The 13,150-nt window shown below is 35.3% G+C and overlaps 1 protein-coding gene across 4 annotated transcripts in view; it reads right to left on the bottom strand.

Moving 5' to 3' along the window:
* Window positions 1-7,990, bottom strand: part of KIFAP3 (kinesin associated protein 3) — a 178,893-nt gene extending 170,903 nt beyond the window's left edge. For 2 of the 4 annotated variants that reach the window (XM_023640529.2, XM_070267657.1), the window contains exons 1-2: window positions 7,560-7,990; window positions 6,516-6,714 (exon numbers count right to left, since the gene is read on the bottom strand). In XM_023640529.2, coding sequence (XP_023496297.1) covers window positions 6,516-6,595 — 80 coding nt within the window. In that variant the 5' untranslated portion in view covers window positions 6,596-6,714; window positions 7,560-7,990. The remainder of the gene's footprint in view (window positions 1-6,515; window positions 6,715-7,559) is intronic. The other 2 variants (XM_023640528.2, XM_014739518.3) reach the window with 2 other exon arrangements.
* Window positions 7,991-13,150: the final 5,160 nt, after the last annotated feature.

Below are 13,150 nucleotides of genomic sequence, written 5' to 3' on the forward strand. Positions count from 1 at the left end.
TAAAAATACCACTTATAATAGCATCTGAAAGCAAGAAATGCCTAGAGATAAATCTACCAAACATTGTGCAAGGCCTCTGACAGTACCAAGAGACGTACTCTGACAGTACTAAGAGAAATTAAATATGACCTAGGGAAATGGAAAAGCGTGTCACGTTTATTGACTGGATGACTCAATATTATTAGATTGTCAGTTTTCCCCAAATTTATCTGTAGATAATATGCAATCCCAGTCAAATACCAGCAGGATTTTTTGTAAAAATTTAAAAGCTGATTCTGTGTTGTGTATGAAAATGCTAAGGACTTCTAACAGTCTACACAATTTTAAAGAACAAATTTGGAGGACGTCGTGATTTAAGGCTCTACTATAAATTTCATTAATCAAGTCAGTATGATATTGGCATAAGGATAGACATACAGATTGACAGAAGAGAATAGAGAATCCAGAAAAAGACCCACTCAATTATGGTTCAATTAATTTTTCAGACCATTTCTTAAAAGTTTAAAAATAATTATAAATTCACAGAAAGTTACAAAAATAGTTCAGAGATGTCCCCTGTATATTCGCCTTGTTTCCACTAATGGTCACATCTTGCATAAATATATTACATTTAGAAAACCAGGAAACTGAATTTGGTACAATGTCTGTATTTAACTCTATGCCATTTTATCATGTGTAAATTCCTGCAACCACCACCTCAATCAGGAACTAGAATTATTCCATCATCATCATGATCTACTGATATCTACATTTTACCAGACTGAGCGAAATGTAGAATTCATATCTCCCTTTAAGCTCTTTTACCCTCTCCCATTTTTAATATAATTATCTTAAATATTTCCTACACATACATTTGGAACCATATCAGATAGTGTTATAATTTTGCTTCAGTCATAAGACAATTTAGAAAACTCAAGAGGAGAAAGAAAGTCTACCATACTTATCCATATTTTTGTTTACCATGTTCTTTGTTTCTTTCTGATGTTGCGAGGTTCTTTTGTTTCCTTTCTGTTTAGAGAACTTCCTTTAGTCATATTTTAGGGTATGTCTGCAATTGACAAGTTCTCTAAGCTTTCCTTCATTTGAAGGAAAATGATTCCTGAAGGATAATTTTGTCAGATGCAGAATTCAGAGTTGACAGTTATTTTGGATTCCATTGTTTCTGATTAGAAATATGGTATCATTTGAATTACTTTTCACCTATATATAAGATATAGTTTCTCTCTCATTGTTTTCAAGATTTTTCCTTTGGTTTAGTTTTCTGAAGTTTGATTATGATGCGTGTTGGCATGAATTTCTCTGGGCTCATCATGTTTGGAGTTGTTCAGTTTCTTGAATCTGTAAATTTATGTTTTTTGCCAAATTTGGAAATGTCTTTTGCCATTATTTCTTCTACTACTTTTTCAGTCTCACTGTCGTTCTCCTCTCATGATAACGTGAATGTTAGCAGTTCATTATAATTCCACAGATCTTTCAGGTTATGTTCATTTCTTTTCAGCGTATTTTCTCTCCGTTGTTCATATTGGGTAATTTCTATTGTTCTGTCTTCAAATTCACTAATTCTTTCATCTCGCCTCTCCATTCTGCTGTTGAGCCCATCTATTGAGGTTTTTTTTTTAATTTGAGTTACTATATTTTTTCAGTTCTAAAATTTGCATTTGATTATTCTTTATATCTTCTATTTATTTACTGATACTCTATTTTTTCATTTGTTTCAAGCATGTTCATAATTTCTTAGAGAAGCATTTTTATGATGGCTGCTTTAAAATATTTATCAGATAATCCCAACATCTGTGTCATCAGTGATAGAATCTATTGATTGTTTCAAGTTGAGATTTTCCTGATTATGGGTATGATGCATTATTTTTGAATGTTGGGTATTATATTATGAAACATGGATGTTATTTAAATCTTTTGCTTTATCAGGCTTCCTCTGACAGCACACCACTCTGGGAAGGGAGGGTGCCATTTTGCTACTGCCGTGTGGTAATGATGGTATGGATGCCCAACTCAGCTCCTTTGACACTCTGGGCGTCAGACATGTCTCATTATTGCTCCCTACATGACCTCCACTGACACCATGATGGTGGATGGTCACAGAAAGATGTGATGACAGGAAGACTAGCAAGATGGCAGTATGAGAAGGTCTTGGCAGACTGTTGCTGAGTTTGAAGATGGAGGAAAGAAGCCATGAGTAAAGGAATGTGGGTTGCCTCTAGAAGCTGAAAAAGGCAAGAAAACTGATTCTCTAGAAACTCTAGAAAGGAAGAAAGCCCTGCTGACACCTTTATTTTAGCCCCGTGAGACCCACTTTAGACTTTTGACCCCCAGCACTGTAAGATAATAAATTTATGTTGTTTTAAGTCATTAAGTTTGCAGTAATTTGTTCCTACAGAGTTGGAAAACTAATACAGGTGTACAAGGTATCTTATCATAGAGTAAATTTCCATTTCCCTGATGACTAATGAAGTTGAGTTCCTCATAGGATAACTCAACTTCATTAGTCATCAGGGAAATGGAAATTATTCTATAAGAAAGGTCCAGGAACAACTGAATTTTCATGAAGAAAAAAATGGGCCTCAATTCTTTCTTTACACTATATACAAAAGATGACTTATGAGGATCATAGATACAAACATAAGATCTAAAACTATAAAACTTCTAGAAGAGAGCATATGAAGAAAATATTTGTGAACTATGGTTGGCGAATATTTCTTAGACATGATACACAGAGAACCATAAAATAAAAAAAAATTTTTATCTTGATGTCACCAAAATGTAAAACGTTTCTCTGAAAGACATTATTAAGAAAATGAAAAGGCAAGTCATGAACTGACGGAAGGTATTTGCTGTTAATATATCTGACAGATGAATTGTATTCATGACATGAAAAGAACTATTGTAACCCAATAATAAAGACGCAAACAGCCTAATTAAAAATGGGCAAAAGATTTGTATAAACACTTCATAAAAGGATATATATATAGCTGGCCAATAAGCATCTGATAACTTTTTTAGTCATCAGGGAAATGAAAATTTATTCTGTTCTATGATGAGATACACTTTATACCTATATTAGTTTTCTATCTCTGCAATAAAAAAACTACCATAAACTTAGTGACTTAAAAAACACAAGTTTATTTACAGTGCTGGAGGTCAGAACACTGAAATGGGTCTCACTGGGCTAAAATCAGGTTGTCAGCAGGGCTTTCTTCCTTTCTAGGGCTCTAGAGGAGAATCTGTTTCCTTGCCTTTTTCAACTTCTAGAGATCATCCATATTACTTCACTCATAGCCTCTTTCCTCCATCTTCAAACCTAGCAACAGTGTGCTGAGTCCTTCTCATACTGCCATCTTGCTAGTCCTCCTCTTGTCATCACATCTTTCTGTGACCACAGCCAGTAGAGGTTTTCTGCTTGTAAAGGATTCATATAGGCCCACTTGGATGATCCAGGATAATCTCCCAAGGTTGAGGTAGGTCCTTAATTTTAGTCACATCTCTCAAGTCCTTTAAGCCATGTAAGGTAATGTATTTGCAGTTTCCAAGGATTAGGACGTGAGCATCTTTTTGGGGCGGGGGCATTATTTTGCCTACCACCACACCCACTATAATGGTTAATATTAAAACATCAGACAATACTAAATGCTGGCAAGAATGTGGAGCATCTGGACTTCTACATTGCTTATGAGAATGCAAAATGGTGCAACTATTTTGGAAAACAGTTTCGCGGTTTATTCAATAGCTAAGCATGCATTTACTCTATGACCCAGCAATTCCACTCCTAGATATTTACCCAAGAGAAATGAGAATATATGTCTACAAAAGTTGGTGTTCACAAATGTTCATAGCAGCTTTAAGCATAATAACACAAAATTGGAACAACTCAAATGTCCATCAATATGTCAATTGATACAAATGGTAGGCTATTCACACAATAGATACTATTTGGCATTAAAAAAACCAAACAACTAATATGAGCAACATCATGAATGAATCCCCAAAAAATTATAGTAAAAGAAACATATGGTTTGAGTCCATATATAAGAAATTCTTGAATAGGAAAAACTGATCTATTATGACAGAAAGAAGACAGGTGGTTGCTCGTGCCAGGCATAGGGGGCAAACAGACTGCAGTCAAGCTGGAGAGAACTTTGGGGTAATGGTTACAACTGTGAACTCATTTGTCAAACTGATCAAACAATATATTTAAAATGTATTCATTTTATTGTATGTAAATTAGTCCTCAATGTGTTTGTTTTAAAAGGTATAACAAACAAGGCAAAAAGTAGTAAACTAGATTGATGAATTAAATAGAAAGTTAAATACAGTTGAAGAAAAAAATTGTAAATAATACGAGGAAATAACACATAATACAGCACAAAGCAATAAAGAGAAAAGACTATAAAGAGAAGGCATTAAGGGATAGGAAGGATAACATGTACGGGACCATAAGCCTTTGAGATGACTTCTGGAAAGAATGGAGAGAATAGAGACAAGGCAATAATTAAGGAATGAAAAATGTCCTAAGTTAATCAAAGACATGGATCTCAAGAAGAATAAATAAGAGAAATGTATAATTAGATATAACATAATGAAATTAAATAATTCTAAAGATAAAGAGATTTCAGAAGTCATCATTCTTTAATAATTTTATATGTATTAATTTCACACTTCCCTCTCATTCCTTCCCCCAGTGGATTACAAATTGTTTGAATGAAGAAACCCAATCTCATTCAGCACTAGGAACAGTCTTGGTAGAGGTTAAGAGCCTGAATCTGGAGTCAGAACTGGGTTACAGTACTTGTTCCACCATTTATTTACTCTTTGACCTTGGGCAAGCTAAACATTATAAGCTTCAGTTTTCTCATCTATAAAATAAGAATGAGAACAGTTCGTATGTTTTAGAATTATTGTATTGTTAAATGAAATCACATACATAAATTTATACCAGAGTGATTATCACATAAATGGTGGTAATGTTATCGGCTGAAGTAGGTGTTTAAAAACTATGTTTAATCATGACTCTAGACAAGTCACTTAAGCTCTCTGTGCCTTCATTTAGTAAAATTGGGATAAACGCTCACTATAAAAGATTGGGGTAAGGAGAAAATGAGTTAATATTTTGTGAGAGTGTTGTAAAATTACATGAAAATGCCAGAGGTTATTATTATTTCATCCTTAAATTTGCCAACTGTATTGTGAATACTGAACTAGCCACGGTGAGGAGTTTAAAAGTATTGAGAAAAGTGATTTCTGCTTCACAGTCTTATAATTTGACACAGAGGAGGGAAGGAATACAAAGATGCATAAAACCACCTATGACAGAACCATTTAGATATAAATAACCCCAATGATACATCAACATTCCAAGGATAGTTAACTAGAGGGCTTTGGAGCTGTAGGAGTCATGCTTCATTGCTTTAGGAAGACTTCCTGCTAATACCAGTTCGCTCCTTCTACAAAACTTTCCCTCATGGAAGCTTTTTCTAAGCTCCAGACTTAGTAAAGTGACTTCTCTGTTCTCCTACTGCATTAATTGTACTTTGTGGACATGATTTGTTTATAGCTCTATCTTCTCCAATGAGAGTAATCCAAAAAGTGTAAAATCATGGATTTCCAATTACATTTCCAATCACAGTGCTTGGCACATAATAACTAGTAAATGGTAACTGCTGCTGTATCAGATATAATTGCAGCCTTGAAGGAATACATAAAGTAGTCACCAGGTATGTGCACAAATAACTGTTGAACATTTTGATGCGTGTCATAATGGCAGCATGAAACAAATAGAACATTGGCACAAAGGAAGGAATAATCCACTCATCATGGCAGATAGAGGCTCAGAGTAGGGCTCACAAAGGATGAATAAAAATTTGTTTAGCAGAGAGTGTAACAGGGACATTCCAGGGAAAAGTGATAATACATACAATGACACAAACTCGTGAAATATCATGGTCTCTTTAGGTAACTGCAAGTAGGTGAACTAGCTAGAGAATTAGGTTCAAGTGGGAGAGCAGTGAAAAAAGAAGTTTGGAAAAACCAAGAGGGTCAAAATTGTGGAGATCAGGGCCTGGCCAGTGGCATAGTGGTTAAGTTCATGCACTCCACTCCAGCGGTCTGGGGTTTGCAGGTTTGGATGAGGGCACGGACCCTCACACTGCTCATCAAGCCATGCTGTGGCAGCATCCCACATACAAAATAGAGGAAGATTGCCACAGATGTTAGCTTAGGGCCAATCTTCCTCAGCAAAAAAAAGTACATTGTGGAGAGCCTTGTATAAGAGAGTATAGTATCTGAATATTTTCTGCAGGCTTTAGGAGCCATGGAAGTATTTTAATATAGAAAAGTCATAGGTTAAAACTTATTTACTTTTAGCAATATTAATTGTCCTATATTTTATCCACATAGCAACATAGAACAGAAGTGTAAGAATTACATCTTTTATTCTCCAAATATGTTGCCTTTATATTTTAATCTTGATTTGCTTCAAGAGTCCATAGAAAATCCTTTCTTACCTTGTGATTGCCTTTGGGATGTCATCAAATGGCCACTGTGGTCCAAAGAGTCCACATCCACTGGCTATTAATGCAGTCATCTTGTCACTTTTCAAATTAATTTGAGTTCATGTTGCACATCTTAATGCAAAGGAGATTTCAGTTGAAAGGACTCTTTAAAATACATCCTCTTCTTGATGGTGGTAACATCTGTTTTCAACTAGTATGACATGAGTATAATTATGACATAATTAAGTGTCAGGACAGAGAGGGAGGTGGCCCTCTAGGAAAATAATCTCTGTGCTTTTCTCCTTCCCCAGGTTCTCTTACAGCCTGAACCATACTGTAAGAAAACAGTTGTCTGATACGTCAATCTGATGATCCTTAAAGACATGCAGTCAAATGAAAGTATTATCCAGTGTAAATAGAATATGTGTGTTAGTCACACATGTACACACACACATTCAGGAATACACAAAAATACCTGTGTCTGTGAATTGGTATATGTGGATATATATACATATTCAATTGGAAGTTCTCTGCAAGACAGCATGGCTATTGTTATGCTTTCGTGTGTGTGCTTTTGGAGAGATGCACATAGCATGGTACAGGAGGGGGAAGAGGATCTGTGTATATCCAGCCAGATCAGCTGTATGTATTAATTTAACCAAAATTTATGAGCAGGCATTGCTTTAGACTTGAGTATTCAAAAATGAATAGACATAATTCCTGACTTAAAGAACTCTATCTAAATCCAGTAGGAATACACAGAGTGAATAAATAAATGAAATTTGAAGTAATACATTCTACGATATGGCTACAATGTATTTCTATATAAATAAAGGCGATGACTGTAGAATCATTAGACACTTAATGCCTATTCTGCACAAGGCACACATTCAAGAATTGAGGCTATCGGATACAGACCTCACCTTAAAGGAGTTCAAGTCTATGACTAGGCAGTCAGGGAACAAGTAACTGGTGTCTCAGCCATGTTTCCCCCACATCTACATCCCAAGTCAAGTTTATTTCTTTCTGGATCCTGTTATTTTAAATTGCTCTTACCTATTGATTTTGTTCTTATAAAGAAGATGGCACACCATCTCTTTTCAATTTATTGCTTCAGTTCCATAATCTCTCACAATGATAGAAGTTTCATTTGAGTTAGAGATATTAAGTGAATCCAATCTCTCATTCAAAGCACATTAGTGCATCTTATGTGTTCCAGGCACAATTCAGAGCTAAAGTAGTAGTCTGGATAAGATAAATTCAGGCACTGGCTATATCAGCAACTGGATATTTCCTTGGAAGCCTTAGTAGCAGAATTAGAAAATTTTTAGAGCTAAAAAGCACACGACAACTACTACCGCACACGTCAGCTGGAATGAGTTGAAAGCTATTTGGTCACCAAGGAGTGCTCTCTCCTCTTCACCTCTTTAGGAAAGGTATTGCCATCACATAAGTGTTTGTGACATACCCTCTGGGTCATTAAGAACAGAACCAGAACTGCCAGTTCATTCCAGGTCAGTCCCTAGCAACTTCCAGTTAGCAACAGTAACTTTGAAGTTGAGTGAGAAATAATTTGTGCTTCCAGGGTTGAAATACCTTATGTTCCAGTGGGTGACATCATCTTGGCCTTTTAAGTGTGGGGCTGACATTAAATCATATGTTTTTTGGCTTTAAAACTTTTAACTTTTCTTTTTCTTTTCTTTCCCTTCTCTTCCCCACTCTTCTCTTTGTTCCTTCTTCCTCCTTTTCTTTCTTCTTTCTTTTTGTGTATAGACAGCATATGTGTCATAAAAATAACTGCATATTGGAAACAGAATTGTTTCTGATTTGGGAAATTTCCTGCCAAATCCCTGTCTCTTCAATGTAGTCATTATCAGGAGAGGAAGTAGTTGTATATCAAAGACCCTGAGAAATGGTTGAAATAAGGTCAAAATCTTAACTCTGTGTGTTAGTGACAAAACAGGTTTAAAATTCATTTTGTTTCAGCTCACACTTCTGTCCACACTTGTCCACACGACCTTTTTTTAAAGAGAGAAGTAAAAAATGAGATGCTGCTATTGCAAGCTTGACAAATTGTAAAATATTTCTCTCAAACCAATCCTCTTCCTACCTTTCTCCCTCATTGACATAGGAGCTTCTTTTTCTTTCCAGATGAGTCAGATGAGAGGATGCCAAGATTGCTCTGAGTAAAAGATGCGTGTGTGCCATCACAAAAACAAAAAGTAAAACCAAAGTAAACCCAATGCCACTCGTGCACTTACTAGCGTTTGTTCTCCTCAGGACTTGGTGATCTGTATTTCTCTTGAAATGATCTCTTGACTGAACTCTATCGAATGATCTCCATAACCAAGTGGACGTGCTGGTGAAAATTCTTCCATCTGAACTGAGGATGCATTAACAGCTTAAACATTTTTAGCAAGACTGGTTTTATTTTACCTTATTAAAATATTTTTATGACTCCCAGAATACTTTTTGTTTTTAGACCTTGAGATGCTGGGCTAGGATTCATTCCAAGGTGATTCTGTTACCAGTACATTCAAGTTTATAATATCATTAAAATTGAACAAATGTGAAAAGCCTGAACTGGAAAGTCAAACATAAACTAAAGGAACACATACTCTACTCTTTCATTTTGCTGGTCTATTTACTCAGAGCAAAAAGAAAATGAAATAGGCCGTAGGAGGTGCTCAGTAAATGAGTTTTGAATGAATGTTTATAAACAAGGAGAGACATCACCAAATAAATTGAAACTTACTGGTGCTTTTTCATAAAGTAGTAGGTTCTGCATTTAATTTTTTGTGTGTTGGCCCTTAGAGTAAAGACTATATAGAAATTGGGACTTTTGCATTTTTCTCTCTTAAATAATAGTATCCCTCATGGGGAGAGTAGTTGACAAAAGGAAGATTGGATGCTTGTCCTCTATTTACTTCCACCTTAGTACACATTTATTTTGTTTCTGTTCTATTGGTTTCTTCTGACCCAAGGATAAATCTGTCATATTGCACTAAAAAACTCTATATAATCATGTGGCGGGAAGGGGGAGGAATATTTATTGAGGATATACTATGGGTTGGGCACTAACAGAAACAAAATTGTAAGAGGGAAAATTATCCATATTTTACAAATGAGGAAACAGAGGTAATTGATACAAGTTGTCAGACCCTATATTATTATTGTAAAATTTTCCTGTTTTCTTTTTACCTTTTTATTATAAAGTAAAACATATAGAAAATCATACAAGTCAGATGCAAAGCTTAGTAAATTATTATAAGGCAAAAGCCCTTGTAACCAGATCAAGACAGAACTTTTCCAGGCAGCCCAGAAGCTCCTCCATGTTCTCCTCCCAATGTCAGCCCCTTTCTTGCCTCCAAAAGTAATCATTATCCTGCCTTTTATACCAATCATATACTTGTTTTTCTTTATGTTCAAACTCATGGTGTATCTCTAGACACTAGAGTTTAAATTTTCCCATTTTGAAAAATTTGACATGTCTCTTAAATCTCTTAATTTACAGATTCCTCCTCTATCCTTTTCTTTTCTTTACATTATTGAAGAATCAGCAGTATTTTCCCCTGTAGATTTTCCACATTCTGGAAATTCTAATTGCATACTAATGATGGAGTTTATTATCTTTCTCCCACAAATATGTATTTTGTGGTAATATGGCAGCTGAACCCAGAGGTTTGATCAGACTCATGTTTGACTCCTTTGGCAAGATAATAAGTGGTGGCGTATTATTTACTCAGGGAACACAGCACCTGGTATTCACTTCTTTTTGATGTTAGTAATCACTGATGCTGAATGCCACAAGTCTCTATTCAATGACTCTCTGGTCATTATGGTTGTCTGAAGCTCATTCTCTAGTATATTCCATAGGAAGTGCTCGTGGGAACAATATTTCTTGAGGCCTTCCATGTTGATAACAGTTGTGTGTGCCTTTTTATACTTGAAGTTCACTATTATTGGATATAAAATCCTTGGCTCACATTTTCTTTCCTTCAGTATTTTAAATATGTTACTCTGTTTTCTTTTGGTATAAAAGTATTGCTGATTAAAAGTTTGTTTATCTAATTATCTTTCCTTTATAAGTCACATGTTTTTTGCCTAAAAGGCTGAATATATTTTTTCTTTTTTATAAACTCCAGTAATTTTACTAGAATATGTTTTGATCTTAGTTATTCTGCATGGATAGACTCATTTATATGGTGTGCTCTTTCAATATGTAGTTTCACATTCACGTTTTTAAAATATCAGGAACATTTTCTTGAATTATAGTTTTAAAAATTTGTTTTGTTCTCTTGCTTGGGTTTTCATCTTCAGGACCTCCTATTACTCACATGTTGGATCTTCTGTACCTATCTTCAGTATTTGTCATTATCTCTTAAATGCTTTTTATCTCTTTCTTCATCTCATTATCATTTAGTTTTTTCCTCTTGATTTTCTATGTTTAATACATTATTTCTTGCATTTCTTTACTCATGTGTTCCAGTATAGGTTACGTTTCTAAAAGATTTTAAATTTCTAATTCTTTTTTGAATTGTATTAACTTATTCCTAACTTTTCTACTTTTGATTTATGTTATTATGTCATGTTTTATATCATTAATATAGTTTGAGTTCTTTTGAAATAATGAGTTACAATTTTGATCTTTCTCTCTCTCTTTCATGTCTTTCTGATGTGATTCCATTGTGATGATATGGAATTTCACCTTGATACATTTTTTTTGTTCATTTTTTATGAAATTAGTTTTCCTGATGTTTAAAAAGTAGTAACTTTTCTAACTTCACAGGCCTCCTCTTCTGCTGTTTGCATGGAGTGTTGAAAAATAAACTCTCTTGCTTTCTGAGATTTCCTAGCTTTGTTCACCTTCCCCCCTTTTATCTGTATCTTCTTTCCTTTATCTCTATTGTCTCTTTCTTGCTAAATTATGCCTCCAGTCCCAGTAGTTTCTCATCAGTGTGGAGCCCTGAGCCCTGATGGGTCAGATTTGAGAGTTCCTAGACAGCAGACTGTCACCTTTATAGAACTTACAGCGAGTGCTTTATACTTGCATGCTGCAGGAGTGAACAGCACCTTTCTCAGTCTCAGCCACTCTTCCCAAATTGACCTGTTGTACTTTTCAGGTATTATCTGTTGGGTGTTTTTTTTGGTTCTCTTATTCTTAGGATCATCAAAAGCCTTATTTCCCCCTGCTATGTCCCACACAGATGCCAATGACACACTTCTTGTGTCTCTTCTTAGTTTGTTTCTACCTGCTTGTATTTTGAGGTTTGTGTTGTACCTTGTTACCCAGTTTTGTTGGATTTTTGGTTTTGGTCTCTATGTGCTGTCTTTTTAGTGTGGTGATTTGAGAGGACCCAAAAAACTATACTGTCATTACCATCTTCCTAGAATCCCATGGCAGTTACTCTTTTTATATACCGGGTCCCTGAGGCCCAAGGAGGTAAAGTTATTTGCCCAAGATCACACAGCTAGCAGCAGAAGATAAATGTACATGAAAGCACCTTTGTAAGTGCCAGGAGCAGAGAAACTGCTTAATGCATGCTCTTTTCTTCCTGCTCCCCTCCCTCCCTTCCTCTCTTCTTCCCATCCCTCGTCCCTTCCTCCCTTGGCTCCACTTCTCCCTCCGTCCCTCCAGAGCCTCGATTTAAACCCAGTTATTTCTGACTTCAAAGCCTCTGCAAGATCGTTTAATATGCTGTTTCTACCCCATAATGTGAAGTCATTGGAGCTTTTGATTCAGCAAAACCATTTAAACAAAATTAGTTTCACTAAAACCTACGCTTGTCTTGTTCTAAGAACATTTTCCTCTCTGTTTTTGTGCTCACATGCTTTTCAAATGGAATCTACATATGTCAGATCCTTTTGGCACATGCCTCATTAAAATATGGTTTGTTAGAAGTAAATTGATGCTCTTATTTTAAAGAATCTATTTATAGGCATTTTATATAATCCTTTAAAAGATCTTTTTCATCTTCCACTACCACCCGGGAATGCACATTTGATAAGGTATAAATGAAACCTGAACCTGAAAAACCTTGATTTCACTTTCAAATTTAAAATCCACAGAGTTTAAAGAGATTTTAAACTTGGCTGAAGTAAAATGTCCTGCTTTTGAAAAACCTTATAAAAGCGCTCCTTTGGTTAGAAAGCTATGCAGCTCTGAAGCACAAGTTCATAAAATTCTAAACTCCATTGGTTAGGGTGCTTGGCTCCTGATGATACTTAAATGAAACTGATTTACTCAAAAATTGAATGCACCATGAAGGCTCCCAAGAAATTTATACTGTACACTGTGTCATGTAAAAACTCCCAATTTACTAATTCTTCATAATCCTCTATGTAAGGCCAATTAGTAATTAGATCTTGGGGAGCAAAGTTTTGCTTAAGGTATGAAGTCACCGTACAAGTCCTAAGGGATTCATAGCTCTATTTTGAGCCAGTGCCTTTATAAAATCCCGTTCCAGTTTCTGGGTCTCTAATGGATTTCCCAGGTTGGTGATACACCACACTGAAAATGCCATTTCCTTATTTTTTTCCTCCTTGAACTTCCTGCTCTTACTGTGCAGGCTTAGTTCATACTGTTTGAATTTACTTATTGTGGTTTGCATAAAATTATCCTTCACTCATCTACACATAGTAGATAA

This window comes from Equus caballus, chromosome 5 (genome assembly GCF_041296265.1).
Source record: "Equus caballus isolate H_3958 breed thoroughbred chromosome 5, TB-T2T, whole genome shotgun sequence".
NCBI lineage: Eukaryota > Metazoa > Chordata > Mammalia > Perissodactyla > Equidae > Equus > Equus caballus.